Below are 24,519 nucleotides of genomic sequence, written 5' to 3' on the forward strand. Positions count from 1 at the left end.
CTCCCAGCTTCTTGTGCACCTCCAGCCTCCTCAGTCAGTAGAGCATGGGAAGCTGAAAAGTCCTTGGCTAGTGTAAGCATTACCTAGCAACAACTAAAACACCGGTGTGTTATCAACTTTGTTCTCATCCTAAATCCAAAACACTGTACCAGCTACTAGAAAGGAAATTAACTCTATCCCTGCCGAAACCAGGACACCACAATACTGAGAGGTGTGCTCAATTAGCCTTGGTAAGGAGAGGAAAAGGAAGAGCCTTCTGCAGTAAAGTAGGGAGGACTTTCTGTTCCACCCAAGATTAACACCTATGACCAAGTCATGGTGCAGAAAGAAGCTGAAGTCAGGCTAAAGTCTAGGATGTATATCTCAAACACCTGTGTAACTTTGGGGTGTATCTTTTGTGTTTTTAATTAAGGCCAGTATTGGGGATACAACTGAAGCACGTGGATTTTGTGTCCAACTGAAACTATGCAGGATAGAAATCATCACAAGAGTACCTATAATTGATATGGTTCTTGGGTTATTCCTTTCATCCTCACCCAACACATTTAGTGAACTGATGTTCTTTAGTAGACTGACTCCAACCTGTTAAATCACAACAGGTTTCAACAGTACCAGCTTCCGTTGCCTTAGTATTTTTACTTCCTGCTTCCAAAGGGGAGGAAAAAACCAGCCTATTAGCAGTCTGTTCCCTCCTTGTAGAGCAGTGCTGTAAGGTTTCAGACAATCTATGGGGCTGAGAAAAAAGAACACCTGTTGTGAATTTTCAAGACCATGTGACCTACAGTAAATACCATATTCTTAAATGGATGTAGTGATAATTGCTTTCCTAGACTCAAAGTTAGTTCATCAGTTCCTTTTTCTCAATAAACATTTTCATGGCATTATATATAGATTTATAGACAGGAAAGATCTATGTAGAAAACTGATTTTTTTTGGTGTAGCATGTGCATGCATAAACATACAAAGCTGCAATCAGTCTTTCTCATACAATTTCTTAAGAGAAAGTAATAGAAGACACCTTTATCTATGTGTCACAAAGTTGCTTGGTAAATAGAAGCTGGGCAGTACAGGCAATGATTAGGTCCTACTTATACAGAAATGACCACTGTGAAAAAAATAAATTTTAATTGGTTAAAGGACATTTCTTCAGTCATTTCTATTGGATGGCCTCTTTGAGGTGGTGAACATCACACTTACTCTGTTTCCCATTTATTCATGATGTAATTTATGTGAGATACTTGTTGACATACTTCAGATTCGTATTTCTCCGCCTGAATCAAAGCATGGCTGATAGTACAGCTGTGAAGAAATAAATTTGTGGAGAATTTGACTCAGTATTACAACATGTAGAATTTATCCTCAAACTGTCAAACTCATCTGCAGCCCCCAAAAGGCTCTTTAATGGCTACAGTCTACTCACACAGTCACAGCAGTGATGTACCTCCCAGTTTTGGGGGGGGAAAAAAAAAATTCCATCCTTTAAGATAAAGCAAAATTATTTTCTCATTCTGACCAAGGAGACAAGCCTTAGATGGCCTGTATTCTTCAAAAAGTATCAACATAGAACAAGTCTGAATGAGAAAAAAAGATACTGAGCACATGAAATGTTGATCACATTGGTGAAATCAAATTTCTAGGTGTTCATGTGACGATCAGTGATTAAGAGCGTACTTGCTTCAGGAAAACATAGGGCCACAGCTGCCATCTCAGTTCTGGCCATAGGTACAAAATGAAGAATTCACTCTTGTATCTTTCCCTGCTGCCATGATGCTGACCCTCATGAGAATGAATCTACATGAAGAACAATTTGGCTACAGTGAGAGCCTTTGCTGCAGTGTAATACCTCTCAGATTAAAGAGTTTCCCCTAAAGAATTAATGCTTACCACTTTCCATGTAATTTGTAAGAGTAACTTTGTAAGAGTAAAAATGACTGCCTAAATAAGGTGGGCAGAGCTAAAGTTCAAGAGTTTTTTCCTGTACGGAAAAAAAACCCATAATGACAAGATGTAAATAAATGGAACTGACTTCCATCTTCCAGTTGTTTTAACGGGATCATGAGAACTTAAGACAAAAAAAAAATGTTAATTTTAATAATAAACCAGCTAGATTCATAGAAATTAGACAGTCTATCTAAGACAATACACATGAAGGCTGACAGACACATAGAAGGAGATATCAAAGAGGTGTATTGGTTTAATTTTCTTCAGAATTAATATAGAAATATATGCATCTTCGTAAGAACTACATACATTTTATTCAGATAAAGTTGTGCAATGAGGAAAGTATGATTCTCTACCACTGCTGTGAAACAAAAAAGGGATAATATTAACAGTTACATTCATTTCATAATTTTCTGTCTACAGCAATTAAAACAGCTTGTATATTAGCAGTATAATGAATTAGTACATTGATGTTAAGTAGCCTGCAAATGTTTCAATCATTGGTTCTGAACTAATTGAAGTTTCTATCTTCTGAAGTTCTTCACTGCTGTGGTAGATGATCAAGCAGTTCAGAGTTTGGCATAATCTTTCAGGATCATTTCCAACTTCTGGCTCAGCATGATGTTTCCCTTCACTTTTAGTTTACCAGAAAAGAATGCCTATAAAAAGCAGAGGAGGGAAAAAAAAAAATTATTAAACTGTTCACCCACAATCCAAAGAGTTGCTAGAACCAAACAAGAAGCCAAAGATAAGTGTGGTTGTTTAGTGCTTAGGAGAAAGCCTTCAGTGCGCAATGCCCATTGGTTATTGGTTATTAACAGAAAACCATCCTAGTTCAATTTTAGTAGCATCCAGAATCACAGTTTTCTATCTAGAGTGCAGGCAAGGCCAAGTCTATCACTCAGGGGAAAAAAAAATAAATTCAAAGCAACTTCAGTGGCCTCCATTTCTTTTCTACATATAGCATAGAGGACTTCTCCTGGTATAAGACAAACTTCTTCACAGAAGCGGATGGCAAAACTTCACCAGGGCACAAAAATAAAGCTCCCAGTCCTTCACTCCCTGTGCTATAGAAATCCACATATCCTTGTATGAAATGAGAAAATTGAATGAAAAGGGCATTTAATGAAAATTAAAGGCCTAATGAAAAGGTCAGCTACTCACTCAAATTCGTAACAAATCCAAACAGGAACTTGCACAATATACATACACAGATATTTCAAAGAAATGCACTGGCATTTCATATGCAATACATAGCATATTACAACAAACAGGAACTAAACAAGATTTTGTTGTGTGTGCAGAATCATGGATCAACCAATATTTTCACTGAAATGCCGGTATATTACATTTTTATTGTCCCTACTTCAAAGAGCTGTATACCCTGTTTCAATCTAGTTCAGGATTTTTTTAAAACTAGTTTTCCTTCGCTGTGGCTTTGCAATTTGAAAGCTCTTTGAAAGTTCTGAAACAATGTGCTTTTGCATAGTTCCATTAACTTGAAATACATTCAAATAAGGAGAGAGCCAGCACAAAAGAATTTGAATAGATGCTTTGAGCTTCTTTAAATGAAAAACTTCACAGAAACTCAAAGGAAATACTAATGCCTAAGAATAGATAATGTTCCTGAATTGCAATCACTGTTCTCGAGCATTCTGAAGATTACACATCAACATCTTGTTGGTTTATGCTTTATGCCTGCTATATACAGAGGGCCACAAAGGATTTTACTCATGTGGTATGTAGGACTTGTAACAAACATTTGCCATCATTGTCAGTCTCCAATTTACAATCAAAGGCTCCAACAACAACCGCTTGGGATCAAAGAAAAGGAACTGTTTGATATATGCTGAGCTTAATTAAAGTCTTCACTTGCTCAAGCTTTAATCTGTAAGCTGACATATTAAATTTGTGACAGTTCAATTTACTTTTACACAAGGCATTTTTATTAGTAAAATTAGAGGTTTTAAGTAGTTGATTACTCCAAGAAGCTAAAAGTGCAGACGAGGTTACATACCTTTTTTAAATCTTTCTTTCCCTTAAAAATCTACCTAGTTTGGGTGAATTTTGACCAGTTTCAATGGATCTACATGCATACCTTGTCCAAGACTTCTCTCTGCTGCAATAGTAGCAGTAAATCAGAATATTGCAACAAATACCAAGTTCCTGCAACATGACCAATCAAAACACCCTGAATGATCAAACTGACAAACACTAACCTTGGAAATCATATATTATGAAGTGCCAGGAAACAAACAACTAACTTTGTACTGCCAGGCTTTATGTCATTTCAGGTACCTTTGTCTCAAGATGATAAAGATGGCATAAATTCCTCCTCATGTCTTCTGACTAATTCAGTATAAGGTAACGATGTGCTTATACCTCATCTGACTCTGGTTTGCACTGTCAAAACATCCAGTGTTGCAGACATCGGAATGCAAACAGTCATGAACCAGAGCTTGATTTAAGGCAAATAACATGTCCCCATGCAAGTGAGTATGTCTGTGATGCACAGGTTTTACCTTTTGGGGGTTGGTCTTTTGTTGTACCACGTCCATGAAATCCTCGTCTGAGAGAGTGAAGATGGTATCAGCAGAACTTCTTGCAGGTCCTTGATACACTGCTCCAGAGCCATTCTTTAAGTCAATTGCTGAGAAGCAGCAGCAAAGATAGTTTTATTTAAAACTGAAGATAAAATTTTCAGTCTAAAGAACACTACTCTCCTTATCTGTTATTACGAAGCATCCAGTCTAAACATAAATCTTGAGCTAACAGCCACTTAGAAAATGAAAGGGTTTTAATTCTTCTTCTTTAATGAGAGAAAATAATTTAGATTAGAATAGAAAAAAAAATTATTCCTGTACTAAAGGGGAGGGAGCTTACAGCAAGGACTGACATTTGAAAATTCTTGCATAGATGGCAAAAACCATTTTTAAACAACACTTAAGATTTACAAGATATTAATTAGTGCAATTACTGTAAAAATTTTAAAGTTAGTAATAAAGCTCTAATGTTTTAAAACAGCATCCTATATTCAGAGAAAGCGAGTGTGGCAGTGTTCAAACATGCTGCTGCATTTTCCCTGTTCTGCCCCACAGGCAATATAGCCTGTTCTGCTTCATGCAAAGAGCATTTAAAACCTTGCCAAATATCTGTCTTTCTCTTCAGGAAAGCCAAAAATTCTGCAAAGTGTCTGGAGCTTCGGAGTGTTCTTTTCCCACACCAAGTGACCTGCCAAAATAATCTATTACAAGGCTAACACTATCAGGTATTGTGTCAATTGTTTAGAAGAGTATTAGAAGAATATTTTGACAGGATGTCCTCTGCCAAATCATTCTCAGATTCTGCAAATTCCAGTCTTTCCCTTTACACCTTTTTCTCTTGGTCTCCCCCTGCTTTTTAAGCACAAGAAAAAAAATCATTATTCAAGTGGATGTTCCCATAAGGACATGACATCTCTAATCACAGAATCATGGCTGCCTAGCCAATACTAATACTGTCAGTTGGTTTCTCTTAGTTTACAAATTTTAAGACACTGGCCTAACTATGGAGACTTATTTCTGCATGAACTATCTCGTGTATTTTTTTTCCAAATAATTTTTCTGAAAGGGTAAGGTGAACTATACAGACTGGGAATAGGTTTTGTCTGTTTGAGTTAAGTCTTTCATTTTCTGAAATCTGTTCTAAGTAATATTTATCCAGTTATAACAAGACTAGAAGGGGAATTAAGTGTACAATGATGGTCAGTGAGAAGTGACATACTGGATTATTATTATCCACTTGATTTTAAGGTAAATTATAGTTTCAGGAGTAGGTTTAATGGACATCACTAACTTGATGCAGTAAGAGAAGAAAAAAAAAAAATTATTGAGCACCAGATGAACAATCTATACCTTCTGTGTTTGTGGGTAGGAGCTGTGTAACATTCTTTTGATCCAAAACAGCTACTATATAGTCTAACATCGTAAGCAAGCCTTTAAACATTGCTGCTGTAGGTTATGCAGGCACAGACTATTACTTAAAACAAACAAACAAACAAAACCAAACATCTATTGAATCATGAAATTCAAGTTTCACAGTGGATACCAGCTGCTCAGATTAAGTTAACCAAGCTTAACTGTCAGTGTGCTTTTAAAATATACCTCTACTCAATTGCTAGCAATGTTACAAACCATTCCAATGTAGCCAAGCTGAGCTCCCTTTGAGCCAAATACCACTGGTCAGCAAGCCCCACATGTACATTCACAAAACACACACATGGTTTTCTAGGATGCTTACAGTTCTTTATTATTTATTTTTAATTACTTCTGGACCTCAGAAATCAAAAGATGTAGTCCCTTCTTGTGCTTCATTTTGCATGCATTAATTTTTTTGGCTGACCCTACCCTTCCCAGACTGTTCCAGAAGGGAACCCAGATGCTGAAAGCCTGACATAACAACTCCCAAGACAACAGACCCTCTTCTCCTTCTCTACTAAGCACTGGCTGGAAAAGCAGTTTTGATATATCTCACTGAAAATACTATTCATCAGTCTCAGCAGTGTAAAGTTTAGATGACAAAAAGATAGAATTAAAAAGGTGTAGTGACTCAGGCAAGTTCTAACAACTTCTAGATTTTAATCTGAATATAGTACATACTTAATATTGTTACGATCCCCGTTCTCCTTCTCCATTTCCTATCCAAGTCTCAAGAGCATGGCTTATCAATCCACATCTATAATTAATTGTAAGCTCTCAAAGCACAAATATGCCTGTAAACACTGCATAATCATGGTACCATGGGCAAAACTGTTACGTTTCATCACATCAAATCCTTAACCCATCTCAAATTAAAACATATTAGAAATTGTAAAAAAAAAGAGGGCCAATCTATTAGTATGTTCTTTTCCCAAAAATATGAAAATATAATTTCCATTTTCTCTTTATTCTTTTTAAAGAGCATTAAGATTTTTGCTAAGGAAGAAAAAAAAGAAAAAAGAACAGAGCAGCCACAAAAGGGAAGAGCTCTGTGACAAAAAATACTGTCTTTTTCACAAAAACATGAAGGACCTTCTACTATTACTTGACCCACCCCTTTTTTTAAGCTTTATCATAAATGAGTTCTGACATCTCTAATGCAAGCAGTCAAAAAAAATGAAAAAAAAGCCACCCAAAACCCCAAAGTAGCAGGAGGAAATGAAAACCCAAAACTTGATACGTAAGCCCTAGTGGGTGAATTCTGGAGAAAGAGCGATTCAAAATACACCAGATACTGGTATTTTAAAGAGGGAAAGGAACTCCACTCCTTACAGAGAACGGAAAACTACCCCAAAAACTTGCTCATTCATTTGCGGGGGGGGGGGGGGGGAGGGGCAGGGAAGGATTAGGAACATATACAATCATTTTTCTTGCCTTCTGACATACACCTAGCCTAGAGTATTCAGATGACAACTGAGACTAAACTATAGCACTGGCACACAGACAAATGGATATAAACTAACAATGAAAGAAATGAGCCGAATACCAGAACAGATTCCAACCATCAGAGAAGAAAAATTCTAGCTTTCCAAAATGACCAGAGAGGGTGCCTTCTTGTAAAATACGACTTTATGAGATAAAGCTATATAACACAGCTGCCTGCCATAGCAGGAAACAGTCTTGATGCAAGCCTCCTATACATGTCTTCTACACATATCTCCCGGATACATGTTTCTATGGTTATAGCTACCATCTCATCACTGCAGCTTGCATGCTGTGCTACGATTGCAGCAGCCAGCTTGATAATGACTTGGTATTGGCATAGCTATGTCAGTGCTCAAGTGGCTGGTGACCTGGGCACCTGCCAGGCAACTACCTTAGGCACTGCTAGTGCTGCTCCACTGCTAGCATTAACAGATGAGTAGCCTAAAGGTGTCTCTGGTGTTCTTTGTTCCTGAGAACATGGAGCCCTTCATGGCTACTACAGATACAGCTCTTCTCCTAGCCATTCACATGGCTGATCCACTCCGTACAAAAACAGAAGTTTGAAACACGGGCATGGTACTCCTCAATACTGTGTGTAGCAACACAAATTAAACTTAAAGCTGAAGTCCCTTTTAAAAATCTACTAGCTTCTTAAATATATAAAAGTTTAGTATTACACACTTGGCAGAAAAGAAGAATCAAGCAGTTTCAGTGGATAAAACAGCAGTTATCCTTCAAATTTTTGTTTTTACGCGTATACATAAGTGTTGTATTACAGTAATTAAATATCTATGAATTATTATCATCCATAAGATGCTGTCACAACTGCTAACACTCTGCCAGTGAGTTTACATAACTATTTTAATATTACAATTTGATATTTAAATTATTAATCAAAATTTAATTTTAATGATTTTATTTTACTATTACTATGAAGCCACCGAGGCGAAGGGCTCCGGAGCGGAGGATCGCGACGGGGGACCCTTCCTGAAGCGGCAAAACCGCGGCCAAACCCGCGAAAAGCAAAAGCGCAGGGAGCGAGAGGGAGCCCCAGCCCCGCCGTTCCCCGAGCCGGAGGAGGGAGCTCCTGACGAGCGGCAGCTCTGACTCAGCGTGGGCGGGGACAAGAGGGGCGGCGGCCAAACCCCCTCACTTAGAAGAGCAGCCCCAGGGAGCGCGAGCGACCCGGAGCGCGGCGAACAGGACGTGGCGCGTCAGAAGGGCGTGGCGCGGCAGTTTGCGCGGCAGTTCACGAGGGAGGGCGTGCAGGGAAGGCGAGCGGGCAAGGCGCAGCCCGGCTCCAGAGGCCAACTCAACTGGTAATCGTCGGCTTCCGAGAAGAGGACCGGCTATGGTTTCCACTCGGCCGAAAGCCGTCGCCAGAAGGAATGTGGCGACCCAGACGGAGCTCACTCGCAAGCATACAGCTGTCCAGGTCTCTGGCTGCAGGGAGTGCCTGAGCCTGTCAGCTGTGCCGGAGGGCAGCAGAGACAACACCTGTGTGCGGTGTGACCAGGTGGATGATCTGCTCAGCCTGGTGGCAGAGCTGAAGGAGGAGGTGGAAAGGTTGAGGAGTATCCGGGAGTGTGAGAGGGAGATAGATTGGTGGAGCCGCACCCTACCATCCCTGAGGCAGAGGCAGCAGATGGAGGCTCCGTGAGAAGCAGAGCATCCCCTGCCTTCTTGCCACCAGGTAGAAAGAGGGGACCTAAGCGACGGGGGGGGATGGAAACGGGTCCCTGCTCGGCGTGCCTGGCGAACCCCCGCCCGGCCTCCCTCACCTTCCCGGTTGCCTTTACACAACAGATATGGGGCCCTGGAACTTGAGGGTGAGGCAAGCGAGGACGTAGATGAAGGTCCATCCGGGGGGTCGCCTAGGGTGAGGCAGTCAGCCCCACGCATTACGACTGCCACTGCTAAGAAAAAAAGGAGGGTAATTGTCATAGGCGATTCCCTTCTGAGGGGAACAGAGGGCCCGATATGCCGACCGGACCCGTCCCACAGGGAAGTCTGCTGCCTCCCTGGGGCCCGGGTCAGAGACATCACTAGGAAGCTCCCTGGTTTGGTACGGTCTTCCGACTACTACCCGCTGCTGGTTATACAGGCTGGCAGTGATGAGGTTGCAGAGAGAAGTCCTGCAGCGATCAAAAGGGACTTCAGGGCACTGGGGCGACTGGTTCAAGGATCGGGAGCACAGGTAGTGTTTTCCTCTATCCCTACAGTGGCAGGGAAGGATACTGAAAGGAGCAGGAAAACACACCTGATCAACGCGTGGCTCAGGGGCTGGTGCCATCGGAGGAATTTTGGCTTTTTTGATCATGGGGAGGTTTACATGGCACCGGGCCTGCTGGTGACAGACGGAGTCCAGCTGTCTCACAAGGGAAAAAGGATCATGGCTCATGAATTGGCAGGGCTCATTGAGAGGGCTTTAAACTAGGTTCGAAGGGGGAAGGGGATAAAACCAGGCTCGCTAGAGATGAGCCGAGGGGTGGCGTGCCGATGCCGGGGGCGAAATCGATAGCCCAGCTCAAGTGCATATACACCAATGCACGCAGCATGGGCGGCAAGCAGGAGGAGCTGGAAGCCATTGTGCAGCGGGAGAGATATGACTTAGTCGCCCTCACAGAAACATGGTGGGGTGACTCTCATGACTGGAGTGCTGCAATGGATGGCTATAGACTCTTCAGAAGGGACAGGCGAGGAAGGAGAGGCGGTGGGGTGGCCCTGTATGTTAGGGAGTGTTTTGATTGTATAGAGCTCAACGATTGTGATGATGGTACGGTTGAGTGTCTATGGGTAAGGATGAGGGGGAAGGCCAACGAGGCAGATATCCTGCTGGGAGTCTGTTATAGACCACCCAACCAGGATGAAGGGGCGGATGAAGCGTTCTATAAGCGGCTGGCAGAAGTCTCTCAATCGCTAGCCCTTGTTCTCGTGGGGGACTTCAACTTCCCGGACGTCTGCTGGAAATACAACACGGCAGAGAGGAAGCAGTCTAGGAGGTTCCTGGAGTGTGTGGAAGACAACTTCCTGACACAGCTGGTAAGTGAGCCTACCAGGGGAGGTGCCTCGCTCGACCTGCTGTTTACAAACAGAGAAGGACTGGTGGGAGATGTGGTGGTCGGAGGCCGTCTTGGGCTTAGCGACCATGAAATGATAGAATTCTCGATTCTTGGTGAAGTAAGGAGGGGGGGCAGCAAAACCACAACCATGGACTTCTGGAGGGCAGACTTTGGCCTGTTCAGGACGTTGGTTGAGAGAGTCCCGTGGGAGAGTCCTGAAGGGCAAAGGGGTCCAGGAAGGCTGGATGATCTTCAAGAAGGAAGTCTTAAAGGCGCAGGAGCAGGCTGTCCCTGTACGCCATAAGAAGAATGGGCGGGGAAGACGACCGGCCTGGCTGAACGGGGAGCTCTTGCTGGGACTCAGGAAAAAAAGGAGAGTTTACCGCTTGTGGAAGAAGGGGCAGGCGACTCAAGAAGAGTACAGGGATCTCATTAGGTTGTGCAGAGAAGAAATGAGAAAGGCAAAAGTCCAGCTAGAACGCAACCTGGCCGCTGTCGTTAGAGACAACAAAAAAAGTTTTTACAAATCTATTAATGACAAGAAGAGAGCCAAGGAGAATCTCCATCCTTTATTGGATGCAAGGGGGAACATTGTCACTGAGGATGAGGAAAAGGCTGAGGTACTCAATGCCTTCTTTGCCTCAGTCTTTAACAGGCAGAGCAGTTATCCTCAGGGTACTCAGCCCCCTGAGCTGGAAGACAGGGACGGCGAGCAGGATGAACCCCCCGTAATCCAAGAGGAAGCAGTCAATGACCTGCTACGCCACCTGGACACTCACAAGTCTATGGGGCCGGATGGGATCCACCCGAGAGTGCTGAGGGAGCTGGCGGAGGTGCTCGCCAAGCCGCTTTCCATCATTTATCAGCAGTCCTGGTTAACGGGGGAGGTCCCGGATGACTGGAGGCTTGCCAATGTGACGCCCATCCACAAGAAGGGCCGGAAGGAGGATCCGGGGAACTACAGGCCTGTCAGCCTGACCTCGGTGCCGGGGAAGATTATGGAGCAGTTCATCTGGAGGGCACTCACAAGGCATGAGCAGGACAACCAGGGGATCCGGCCCAGCCAGCACGGATTCATGAGAGGCAGGTCCTGCCTGACCAACCTAATCTCCTTCTATGACCAGGTGACCCGCCTAGTGGATGAGGGAAAGGCTGTGGATGTGGTCTACCTGGACTTCAGCAAGGCCTTTGACACTGTCTCCCACAGCATTCTCCTAGAGAAGCTGGGGGCTCACGGCTTAGACAGGTGTACCCTGCGCTGGGTCAAAAACTGGCTGGACGGCCGGGCCCAGAGGGTTGTGGTGAATGGAGTTCAATCCAGTTGGCAGCCGGTCACGAGCGGTGTTCCCCAGGGCTCAGTACTGGGGCCGGTCTTGTTCAATATCTTTATTGATGATCTGGATGAGGGGATTGAGTGCACCCTCAGTAAGTTCGCAGACGACACCAAGCTGGGTGGGAGTGTTGATCTGCTCGAGGGTAGGAAGGCTCTGCAGAGGGACCTGGACAGGCTGGATCGATGGGCCCAGGCCAACTGTATGAGGTTCAACAAGGACAAGGGCCGGGTCTTGCACTTTGGCCACAACAACCCCATGCAGCGCTACAGGCTTGGGGAAGAGTGGCTGGAAAGCTGCCCAGCAGAAAAGGACCTGGGGGTGTTGGTCGACAGCCGGCTGAACATGAGCCAGCAGTGTGCCCAGGCGGCCAAGAAGGCCAATGGCATCCTGGCCTGTATCAGAAATAGTGCGGCCAGCAGGAGTAGGGAAGTGATCGTGCCCCTGTACTCGGCCCTGGTGAGGCCGCACCTCGAATACTGTGTTCAGTTTTGGGCCCCTCACTACAAGAAGGACGTTGAGGTGCTGGAGCGTGTCCAGAGAAGGGCAACGAGGCTGGTGAGGGGTCTGGAGAACAAGTCTTATGAGGAGCGGCTGAGGGAACTGGGGTTGTTTAGCCTGGAGAAAAGGAGGCTCAGGGGAGATCTCATCACTCTCTACAACTCCCTGCAAGGAGGCTGTAGCGAGGTGGGGGTAGGTCTCTTCTCCCAAGTAACAAGTGATAGGACGAGAGGAAATGGCCTCCAGTTGCGCCAGGGGAGGTTTAGATTGGATGTAAGGAAAAATTTCTTTACTGAAAGAGTGGTGAAACATTGGAACAGGCTTCCCAGGGAAGTGGTGGAGTCCCCATCCCTGGAGGTATTTAAAAGACGTGTAGATGAGGCGCTTAGGGACATGGTTTAGTGGACATGGTGGTGTTGGGTTGATGGTTGGACTCGATGATCTTAGAGGTCTTTTCCAACCTCAATGATTCTATGATTCTATGATTCTATTAACCAACTCCTACTTTTTTCATCCTTTAACTGCTTGAAATTTCAAAGACACACAAAAATATTCAGAAAATCATCAGATAACATAGAAAGTTCTTTGAAAAAGTGATATACGAAGGGAGTACTTGCATACCAATATTCCTGATGAGAAAATTAAGCAACATTTTCTACAGACACCTAGATATTTACATTCAGCCTTACATATTTACTAGACCATAGAGACCACAGTAATTCATAAACACTAGCCACTGTTTTGACACCTAAGCTTGAAGGAACTGACCATACTATACAAAAATTTGCAGTAACTTTTTCCAAGATTTTGGAAATGTTTCATTTAAGCTCCTAATAGTAGTCAGCGACAGGAAAGGTTTAAAATATTAGATTACCTCCTCCACCCTTCATCCCACAGGGAGCTTTAAGTAGTTCCAAATTTGTATAAAAGTACAGATATTGTACAGAATACAATGCAACAGAAGCAGAGGGAACAGGACAAAGAAAAGTTATGTCTATTTAATCCCTTTTGGCTAGGGAAATAAGCATTGGAAGAAGGCACTACTTTCCCCTCCCACTGCTTCAGTAGGAAACAGAAGAGAGGACAAGCTTTGTTTGAAAAACACAAAAGGCTGACTCTTGATTTACTCAAAGCAGGAGGTTTCTCTCTCTCTCTGGATACAATGGCAAAAACATCCACCTGCTTCCCCTCTAATAAAACTTGGTCTCATGAGGCAGGTAAGGCTACGGCTCAGGCCTAAATTTTAAGTGTGCCTGTTCTGCATTCAGCAGTTTTCAGCTTAAGGTCTTCCTGAGCAAGAAATTTTATCCACGTCTTGAACACTCCTCATCAGATTTTTCTTCCATTGATTTGTCCCTCCATTCTTTGAACATATGTAATACGGGGTTTAGGTGACAAAGAAAGCAGTTCCAAAATTAAAGACAATGATAAATCATCTTGAAGATAGTTTTCTGGTTGTTATTACAAACATGACTATACTTATATTACATTTAGTTACACATGAAACAATAGACATGACTGATGTAGTGTACAGAGTGATTCTCTAACACACACAAGTATCCTCTTTAAGTGTTTTGGAGTTTAATCCATACGCTTCTGATACATCTTCTAAAAATGTAAGCATGAACACAGAAAAGACATCATAAGCCTTCTGTCCAGATTCCAAGTATGCCCATCATTTAACTTACTAAGTGTAGAAGTGGAAAACTGCAGATGGTAGGAATGATTAAAAGCAGTAATGAGTTTTAAAACAGATCTTCTGAGTTCAATTATGCAGTATTTACCCCCCTCTCAGTTTGATGTATAGGTACTCAGCCTGCATAATCTACACAGGTATATTCAATATATTTATTAACACCTATCCAAGTGGAAATCATCCCTCATCCCTCAAAAATTGCTTAAATAGGGCAATATTGCTAAAAAGGCAATACAGGTAGAGTCTTGATCAATCTACGTATGGTATTTTTCCTGAAACTTAACAGCAGTCTTGCTACTCAGAATCTCTGCTGGTTAACATTAGGAAAAGAGAAAGGAAAATTACAGGTTTCTAAACCACCCTGTAAAAGGAAGAGCAGTTTCTTAAACACAATAAAAGGAAGATAAAAGGAAGACGAGGAAAAATGTGGGCCCTCTCTGGAATGAAACGGGAGACCTGGTTACCCAGGACATGGAGAAGGCGGAGGTACTCAACGACTTTTTTGCCTCGGTCTTCACCGGCAAGTGCTCGAGCCTCACCGCCCAAGCTGCAGAAGGCAAACGCAGGGACTGGGAGAAGGAAGAGCCACCCTCTGTGGGAGAACATCAGGTTTGAGGCCATCTAAGGCACCTGAAGGTGCACAAGGCCATGGGACCCGATGAGGTCCATCTGTGGGTCCTGAAGGCACTGGCGGATGAAGTTGCTAAGCCACTATCCATCGTATTTGAGAAGTCGTGGCAGTCCGGTGAAGTTCCCACTGACTGGAAAAGGGGAAACATAACCCCCATTTTTAAAAAGGGAAAAAAGGAAGACCCGGGGAACTACAGGCCAGTCAGTCTCACCTCTGTGCCTGGCAAGATCATGGAACAGATCCTCCTGGAAGTTATGCTAAGGCACATGGAGGACAGGGAGGTGATTCAAGACAGCCAGCATGGCTTCACCAAGGACAAGTCCTGCCTGACTAACCTAGTGGCCTTCTATGACGGAGTGACTACATCAGTGGACATGGGAAGGGCTACAGATGTCGTCTATCTGGACCTCTGTAAGGCCTTTGACACGGTCCCCCACAACATCCTTCTCTCTAAACTGGAGAGCTATGGATTTGATGGGTGGACTATCCGGTGGGTGAGGAATTGGTTGGATGGACACATCCAGAAGGTAGTGGTCAACGGCTCAATGTCCAGATGGAGATCGGTGACAAGTGGCGTCCCACAGGGGTCTATATTGGGACGAGTACTGTTTAATATCTTCGTCAATGACATAGACAGTGGGATCGAGTGCACCCTCAGCAAGTTTGCAGATGACACCAAGCTGAGTGGTGCGGTCGATATGCCAGAGGGACGGGATGCCATCCAGAGGGACCTGGACAAGCTCGAGAAGTGGGCCCATGTAAACCTCATGAGGTTCAACAAGGCCAAGTGCAAGGTCCTGCACCTGGGTCGGGGCAACCCCTGGTATCAACACAGGCTGGGGGATGAAGGGATTGAGAGCAGCCCATGTGGAGAAGGACTTGGGGGTGCTGGTGGATGAAAAGCTGGACATGAGCCAGCAATGTGCATTAGCAGCCCAGAAAGCTAACCATATCCTGGGCTGCATCAGAAGAAGCGTGGCCAGCGGGTCGAGGGAGATGATTCTGCCCCTCTACTCTGCCCTGGTGAGACCCCACCTGGAGTACTGTGTCCAGCTTTGAAGTCCCCAGTACAGGAAAGACATGGACCTGTTGGAGCAGGTCCAGAGGAGGGCCACGAAAATGATGAGGGGGATGGAACACCTGTCATATGAAGAAAGGCTGAGAGAGTTGGGGTTGTTCAGCCTAAAGAAGAGAAGGCTTTGGGGAGACCTTATTGCAGCCTATCAGTACTTAAAGGGAGCTTAGGAAAAAGATGGCAGCAAACTTTTTAGCAGGGCCTGTTGCGACTGGACAAGGGGGAATGGCTTTAAACTAAAGGGGGGTACATTTAGGCTAGATATAAGGAAGATATTTTTTATGCTGAGGGTGGTGAAACACTGGCAGAGGTTGCCCAGAGAGGTGGTGGATGCCCCATCCCTGGGAACATTCAAGGTCAGGTTGGACGGGGCTCTGAGCAATCTGATCTAGTTGCAGATGTCCCTGCCCATGGCAGGGGGGTTGGACTAGATGACCTTTAGAGGTCCCTTCCAACCCAAACTATTCTATGATTCTATAACCATTTATTGACAACAGACATTGCAAAGACTTAACAATAGTTTAAAAAGTCACAGTCTACGGGACAAAGCACAATGCAGACCTGATTTGACCTACCAACATGTCAGTCTCTCCCCATAGCCTGTCAAAGGATAGCCCACCTCATCTGCATCTCCCCCAAAATTGTTCTGACTGGATCCAACCATTGAGACCAATCAAAATGAAGCAGTCTAACTGACAGACTGACCCCAAGACTTGCATTTCTCCACAAAAAAGCAAGCACCTGGAAGTTATAACCTGACTATGGTTTACCCCTTTGGAAAAACTTTACATTCTACTAATAGACCATTTAGGACAGCTCAGCAAAAAAACCCTCAATAATTCCAAAGACAATGAAATTTATCCAATTACTAACATTAGATTGCTTTTTGCAAAAATACATGCCCTTAGAATCTGAGGACAAAAGAATTTAAGAAAAGGAGTTTTTCGAGGAAGTAGTTTTGCCCCCATCAGACCATTTCACATACTTGTATAATCCACTTTACCAGGAAACACTTTCCCTCTGACTCATTGCTATTACAAGCTTTAGCCTCTCTTCATCAATCCAGTCCCATGCTTAAAGGATGGGTAAGCAACATTATACCTTCATTAAACCTTGATCTCAGAAAATTTGAATGGAAACAAATTGGGCTATATTTTCACTGAAGTGACAAGAACAATGCAGTAGAAATAAATACTTATCTGTTTTAGATTAGTTAGTGTGTACATCACCAGCAGACTAATTGCTGTAACACAGAGCTCCTAGTAGGTTAATTTAGCCTGCTTTTCTAAGTGCAGTGGCGATCCATTCTGGAAAATGTAAATAGAAATGCACTGAAGTTCTAGAGGATGGTTTGCCTATGCCTACATCTAAATAGGCAAGTTACAGACGTATGTTCCTAGAAAGGTTAATAACTGCCATTATGGAACTTTATCTGACCTCCTTGTCACTTGTGCATTCAGTATGCATATAGATTCTTAGGTCCCAGTGAATATTCATCTACTACCTTATGCTTATTTTCAAGATAGCAGTTTAATTAGAATTAGTATAATTAATCTCACTTCATTAAAAAAAAGCATCAGGACATTATATAAAAGGTACAACTTACTCCACTGCATTGCTGTTTTTCCATCTTTAGTGATGTCCCATTGGAATATGGCATTTACTTTCTTTACCAATTCATTTCCGATCTGTTTTACGCGATGACCAATTTCTTCAAACACAAGGTCACTCTGCAGCCCTGCAGTCTTAAAAAAATAGAGTATGAAAAATTGAAAATTGAAACTCCATTAAAAAAGTACTAAATATGTCTATTAGTTCAAGCACTGTGTCCAGGAAAGTCTCTATTGCAGAATTATTAAATGCAATTGAGATTTCTTCCACCACAAATAATCACCTCTAGCAACTGTCAGCATTAAAGAGTACATTCAAGCAGAAAATGTTTCATGGACTCTTCCCTGAGAATTATTTCAAATCTTGTTTTTGCAGTTTTTGTCATTTATCACTACAATTTAAGATATGTTTTATAATTAGGACTCTAAGGGCTTCTAAATTGCCCTTTATTCCCTTTGGAGGATAACCATCAGTTATTCATGGTTATTCACCATTTTCCATGGTGAATGGCATGTTAGTTTTTAGAACACAAAAATGTTTTTACCACTACATTACTTTAACTTCACATGGAAGATGTTCAAAACATACTGCGCTATGAACTCAGTCAGAACTCCCGTGTTTATCATTTATCATTTAAGAGTGGGATTAGACACGTTTACGTTTTCAACTTTTCCAAACACGTATTATTTTGCAAGCCTTTCAAATACTTGTACTGGATAAAATGCTACACTCTGAGAAGCTGCTTCAGTGACATTTTTTCATCTAACTGGAATTGGAGCAAAGAAGCTGTCATAGCTTTAGTCGTTCTGCTGTACCTACCTGTACACCAGAATGCAATACTCCTCACACTGCTCTCTTGTCAACTCTTTGGTTAAGCCTAACATTTTCCATTATATAACAGAGTTCCCAATGATACCTAAATTTGCCAATCTTCACTCACTCAGGCTAGCTTCCCCTGGTGGATGTCTACCTCTGTCAGCAAAATTCTGCCAAAGCACCTTAATTTCTCAGACTAACCTTAAAGAAAAAAAAACTGTTCTGCCCATGTTAAAAAAAAAATCTCTATAATTATTTCACTGAAAAGTTCTAATGCTTATATGTTTGAACTTCAAATGCAGATTTGGCAACAGTTCAGAATGTCAGAGGACTAAACACAACCAGCAAAAATAAACAGGTTCCAGGAATATATCACAAGCTTTATATAAATATCACTATCTCAGTACTTCATAAACTTCAATGCATTAAAGTTTCATCCTTTGCAGGCAGGAATCAATGGGGAAAAAAAGATATAGTTTATTAAGGCAATGCACTCTGCACCCGTGTCTTTTAGGCAACATTAAGAACGCAGGACATCCTCAGCACTGCATGTACAATTCTGTCTTTTGTGGCAAGTCCAGTACCCAAGGCTTAATGCATGCATGCAGAGGATTTTTTAAAATATATATGGTATAAAGTGCATACTGTGCGTTAGGCTTAACCACATGCACAAACAGCCGTCAGAGCCTTCTTTCAGCATGATTCAATGACAAAACTGTTCCTTTCTATGAGTACACTATCTCATTTTCATTTGTTCTGTTCTTCTAATGCCTTCCTGCCACTCTCCCCATGTGTCTCTGAAAAAATTGAGAAAGGTCACACACTTTTACAACTTACATTGAGTTTGATCTTCAACATCTACAAAATAAAAACAAAATGCTCGTTTTACAGGTACAGCCCCAAAACAGGGACTAATTTCAATCTTATGCAAGTGCTCAAAACTTGTGGCCCTCACTGGTGCAAGCCTCACTTGTTTTGTAACATACAGCGTGATGCTTATCCTAACAGTTCAATTGGCATCAAGCACTTCAAACTTCATCAGCCATCCTGTGTATCTTAAAACATCTGTATTTTTCCCCTCAAATAGATCCATGAACCTCTATCTTAAACAACATGTGTGTTCACATCTCTGAACTCATATACTCATCGAAGTACTGCAAATAAGACTGGTAAGCGATCTAAGTATTTTTCCTGTGTTTTTCAAAAAAATAAAGCCTAACTCTGTTGCTTTGCAAGTTAAGACTTCTGTTGCTTCCCCCTACCTTCAGAGGCTCCTGAGCAGAAGGCTTATCCAAGGCTGGTACTATATCCACATAGCCCCCTGCAATAGCAACTTCTCCAGTCTCTTTGACCTGTGGTGGGGGAAAAAATTACACTAAAGAGATAACGTATTCACAGAAAGTCACAACAGAAGGGCAACCAAGGAGTCTTGCTTACATTTTAAAATCAGAGATGAAGAAAAGAGAAAACATACAAGTTCCAGAGTGAAAAAAACCCACACCATAAATGCGCTGTAGTCTTGTGGCAAATCAGTATACTATGCTTTGCAAACAGCTCTTCAAACAAAATAATTATTTGCTTCTTGAGAAATTATACCAAAATATATTGCTGGTTTTCTGTTCACAAAATGGTAGAAAAACATTATTTATCTGAAAATTTACCTCCAGCATTATAAGTTAATGTTACTTCATAAATAGTTCTGAGAAAGACATTTTTCTAAAATGTTGTTCCTTGAGGTAGATATGCAGCTGTCAAGAGTTCATCTAGACAGTTTCGCTATCTCCAGGTGCCTTACACTGCAACTTGCACTAGAAACAACTTTTTAAGCACTATAAAACCAGAAAGATTACAAGAAGAAAGATGAAAAATACCTGAATTCCCTTCTGTTTTAATTGTTTGAAATAGTTAAGTCAGAGAGGAAAATGGGTTTCATTTTGGCATTGTCTCTTTAAGGGATCTGACAAACCATTCTGACTTATGGCAGCAAACAGAAGATGGCAAAATGATTCACTGACAATGCATATAGAGAGTTATATGATAAATAGCCAAAGCGGAGGAATACCCAGTATCACAGCCTAGCTTCACAGCCTAGCTTATTGCACAGGTGAAATTAATACAGAAGGACTACATAATAATGATTATGCAAATCATGCCTAACAGCTTGTCACCTCCTGCCACTGCACTTCAGACAATGCTGAAAATGGATTTAAACCAGCTTATCGAAGTTATATGTCTACTTTTAGTTTGATTTAACCGGAGTTTATTATAAGCACAAAGATGGCTTTACTTTAGACTAATCCAACATGCAATAAGAAACAGGGTTCTGCACAATTCACAACTGTTGAAACAAGGTGGTTTTCTATAATCCTGTTAAATGCTGTAATTTCTCTCCAAAATAAATTACTCCACACTTGTGGCAAAAAAACCTGTAGCAAAATCCCCCCAAAGTCTACATATTAGCAATGACTAAACCAAGCATAACAACAAATCCAGCCTTTAAAACACTACAAAACATCGCGCACTGTTTACAAATTCCAAAGGGCTTGGAAGCCTATCGTGAATTCTGTTAATTTACACTGTACATGCAAACCCCTCAAAAGTAAATAGCTGAAGTCTAGAAATTGTGTCAGGACTGGGTGGTAGTACCTTTTAAATATAGCTACGCCATCTCCAATACAGTAATCGCCAAAGCTCATTTGAGGCACAAAACTGTCTTGTTTACTACTAGTAACCAGATAGAGAGTTAGTACAGAGTAGCCTCAATGTTGTTATGATTCTGAAATCCTGTAGCTGCTAACACTCATCAGGTCTGCAAACAGAATTTACCTCCTTCAGTCAACATTTATTCCACAAAGCTATATTCCTGTGGAAACAGAAGTCTTATGTCCTTATGATGACTCTCCTCATTTGATTTTGCCCAATCCTCCCTGCAGCTGCAACTATCCCTGCTGCTGTACTCACTAATCAACAGCTGGCTACATTTTTACAGAGATGGGGTTGCAAAACTTTGGCCAGTCAAAGCAATGTAAATTGCATCTGCATAAGCCAACACATACTAAGAAATACCAGTAGCAAATCATAGTTTAAGAAAGTGACAGCGTCATAGGACGCTACAACAGAAGCAATGAGAATTTACTTTTTGCCTCTACATGGAGTATTTTACCCTTAGCTTCCAGTAAGTATCCTACCAAGAGTAGGAGAGGATTACAGGATACCCCCACAAAATGCCAACAACAATGCCAAAGAAAACAGAATAATGCAAAACCTGAATTTATTAAAGTGTAAACTCTGTTTTATTGTAGTTACTATGTCCAACTGCTATGAAACTTCCATTATAAAGTAAGTTGTTCTGTGTAGATGCAGCTTAAGTTTAACTCAATTTAAGCTAAATCTGTGTAAGTTTACCTGCATAAACTAACTGTCAGGAGTTGATTTAAGATAAACAAATGTTAAAAAAAGATGCATACATGAGGTTATGATTAACTGCAGAAAACAAATACAAACTATGCTGACCTGAGTATGACTGCTTTTTGCTCTTCCACAGTGGACAGAGAAAATGCAATACAATGAAATGAGTTCTCATATTATTTAATGCAAGGAGTGTATTAAGTTCTACGAGTATAATGGCATTGTTATTGGAATCTTAATGACACCATAAAATAAGTAAGAATATTTCACTCTATTCACTTAATTTCTTTACAAAACCTTCTTCAATGGTGTGCTTGATGAGCCACTTCTTTGCTTCCCCTCATACCCCCAGTCTTTTAACCAACACATCTTTCTCTAAAGCCCACAATTGTGAGTGTCTTCTGACCTTAGTCTGAAAATGGATTTTATTTCCTTCCTTCCACATTTCTGTTTGTAAAGTTTGTCCTGGAAAGACTGGTTTTGCAAAGCGAACCTAAAAAAAAAAAAAAAACAAAAGAAAAAAGTGGGGGTGTGAACAGATCTATCATACGTACATGCAAAGCTTAAAAGCATAGGCTCTACTGAAAGGAGAAAAAGCAAAGAGAAAAATCAGTCAACTAGCAATGTAGAAAGGCTAAATATTTAAGTAAACATACTAGATAGAGGCATTAAAATGCATGCAGCAATAACTAAAAGCAATTGTGGCAGTTAAGATAGTGCAAAAGCCTTTTCCCACCCTAAAGAATTTTTTTTGGCACCAAAACCAGAAAAATCAAGAAAATTAACTGCAAAGAATCAACACACAGACCTTGATCGCTTTGAATCTGTTCACATCATTATTTGCAAACTGCTTCAAAACGTTTCTAGCAGCAAATCCAAAGGAGCATAGTCCATGAAGTATAGGCTTCTTAAATCCTATTTCAAAAAGTAACATTTTAGCATTTGTAATATTAGGAGTTTGCATGTTGCTTCTACAAATATCTGTATTTTATTCACAGTATTTTCCTCCAATCATGTTCTTAATCCTTTTTCTTTTTAACCTAATTTATCTCACTGAAAAAGCGTCTGTTACCATTTATTGTTTCCTCTACTTTGAGGCAAAGGAAAGTGCTCACTCAGAACTGGCACTCCAACACTGCCTATGCTATGTAAGACTCACAAGTAGAATTAGTCCCTGTCTGTAGGGGTGACAAAATGAAAAATAAGATTGGCTGGTTTAGTATATGTGCATAGGCACACCAGATACACAGTCACATGGAAGTACGCATATCAAGGGTAAGAGGTATTGTAATGATTAAAAAGTGGTGATATTAAGATTATTTGATGCTTCCCATTTTTAATTCCTATTCATGGTTGCTAAAAGTCTTCAAATATAGTGCACACTTCAGGATTAATTTTTCTTTATTTAGAAGTGGAAAAAACCCCAAAAAGATTTCAGGCATTTTGAACACATGTAACAAAAAAGAGAAAAAAAAAAATTACAGTGCTTTGTTTATACTGACATTTTTGGTCAGGTTTCCTCGTACTTCTATGCTTTGGAGCAGGAGCTGAACCTTGGCAGAGGATAATCTTTGTATTAGCGCTGTCAAAGTCTGACAAAATAAACCCTTGAAAACTGGCCTGAGATTTGCTAAAGTGCAACGGTTAAGTTTTAAAGATGCTGCTTGTACTGAGTATGTTCCGATCGCTTAGCAGGTTGCTCTGACCTGACAGGCCATGTGAACAGTAATTGATCACACTTGCACCAACCCATGGATTCAAGACAGGTCTGTCCAGCTTTGGCTCTGAAACCAGTTGCTTTGCCTGGAACTCATCTGCCACTCTTGGCTGCCAGAGTCTGTTTTTCCTTGAGCTCTAAACAACTCCTCATAGCATCTACACAGCATGAAAAGTTGTCCCAAGGGACAACAGCTGGGAGAAAAAAGCAAACACAAAAGCAAAACCAACCAAACAAAAAAGAGCAGACAGGAGAAAGTCTAGCCTGCAGACAATCAGAAGATGTAGAAGAAGAAGAAGAAAACACCTTCAAGACAGAAACAGAAAATGCCACTAGGACTCAATGCTGGGAGAGATGGGAATTCTGAGACATGGCTCACAGGGAAGACAAGACTAGCAGGAGTGAGGACGAGAAACAGAAATTTTGACTCGTTAGGTTAGGAGAGGAGATGTGACAGAAGGACAGGCTAAAAGAAACATGAGTCTGTTTTCTCGCTGTCAGTACTCTACTCTGATCATTCCGCCATTTCTTTCCTGTAAAGTATTCAAATGTGCACACTTTTAATAGCACTTTTTTGTACACTGTGCACAGAGTATTTCTGAAAGCACAAAGATACCGTGCAGTCGATTTTAAAACAGACTACTGGCATTATTGTAACAATATCAGTATTCAGCATCTCTCATACAGAATGTTATAGTGACATTTGGCTCTTTAAAGGCTTAGCTCAATTCACCATGCAAGAACCAAAACCCACCACTATTATCAGAACTCAGAAACAGACAAATACATACGGTCCTATTCTCCCCAGTATTTTCTTTATAAAACAAATGCATACTCAAAGAAAAATCCATAAGGCAATCAAGTTACTTCTTGTCTAGACTAAAATGAAAGCAAAGTAAATGTTGCTTTCGCTTTCTAGTATCTCGGAAATACTCACAAGCTACAGGAATAAAGGCACAAGAATATAAACACGTTTTCATGTAGTATATCTCCTCTGAAACATTACCCACAGGAAAGCTTAACGATAATCCTGGAAAGACCTGAGCGCATTACGCTGAATGCTTGCTTCCAGTGCACACTGGTTAGGGCCAGCCAAAAAGAACACTTACAGAGATTAAAGACAAGAAGGTGTGTGAATACGCCCAAAGAAAAAAGCTTTTGTATAACTAGAAAAAAAATATTTGTGGAGTATCTCCACAGTCATTTTCTTCTTTGTTTGAACCTACATTTAGTATAGGTTTTTAAGTAGGAGACTGCCACTGTTCCAAAATCCAGTGTGGCAGTTTTAT

At 41.6% G+C, this 24,519-nt stretch overlaps 1 protein-coding gene across 2 annotated transcripts in view; it reads right to left on the reverse strand.

The window, feature by feature from the left end:
• Positions 1-2,169: 2,169 nt before the first annotated feature.
• HSD17B4 (hydroxysteroid 17-beta dehydrogenase 4) overlaps positions 2,170-24,519 on the reverse strand; it is a 69,595-nt gene continuing 47,245 nt past the window's right edge. For both annotated transcript variants that reach the window (XM_076361615.1, XM_076361616.1), the window contains exons 19-24: positions 22,322-22,428; positions 21,920-22,006; positions 19,368-19,457; positions 17,285-17,423; positions 4,464-4,591; positions 2,170-2,600 (exon numbers count right to left, since the gene is read on the reverse strand). In XM_076361615.1, the coding sequence (XP_076217730.1) occupies positions 2,511-2,600; positions 4,464-4,591; positions 17,285-17,423; positions 19,368-19,457; positions 21,920-22,006; positions 22,322-22,428 (641 nt within the window). In that variant the 3' untranslated portion in view covers positions 2,170-2,510. The remainder of the gene's footprint in view (positions 2,601-4,463; positions 4,592-17,284; positions 17,424-19,367; positions 19,458-21,919; positions 22,007-22,321; positions 22,429-24,519) is intronic.

Source organism: Aptenodytes patagonicus, chromosome Z, assembly GCF_965638725.1.
Source record: "Aptenodytes patagonicus chromosome Z, bAptPat1.pri.cur, whole genome shotgun sequence".
In the NCBI taxonomy this organism is placed as follows: Eukaryota; Metazoa; Chordata; class Aves; order Sphenisciformes; family Spheniscidae; genus Aptenodytes; species Aptenodytes patagonicus.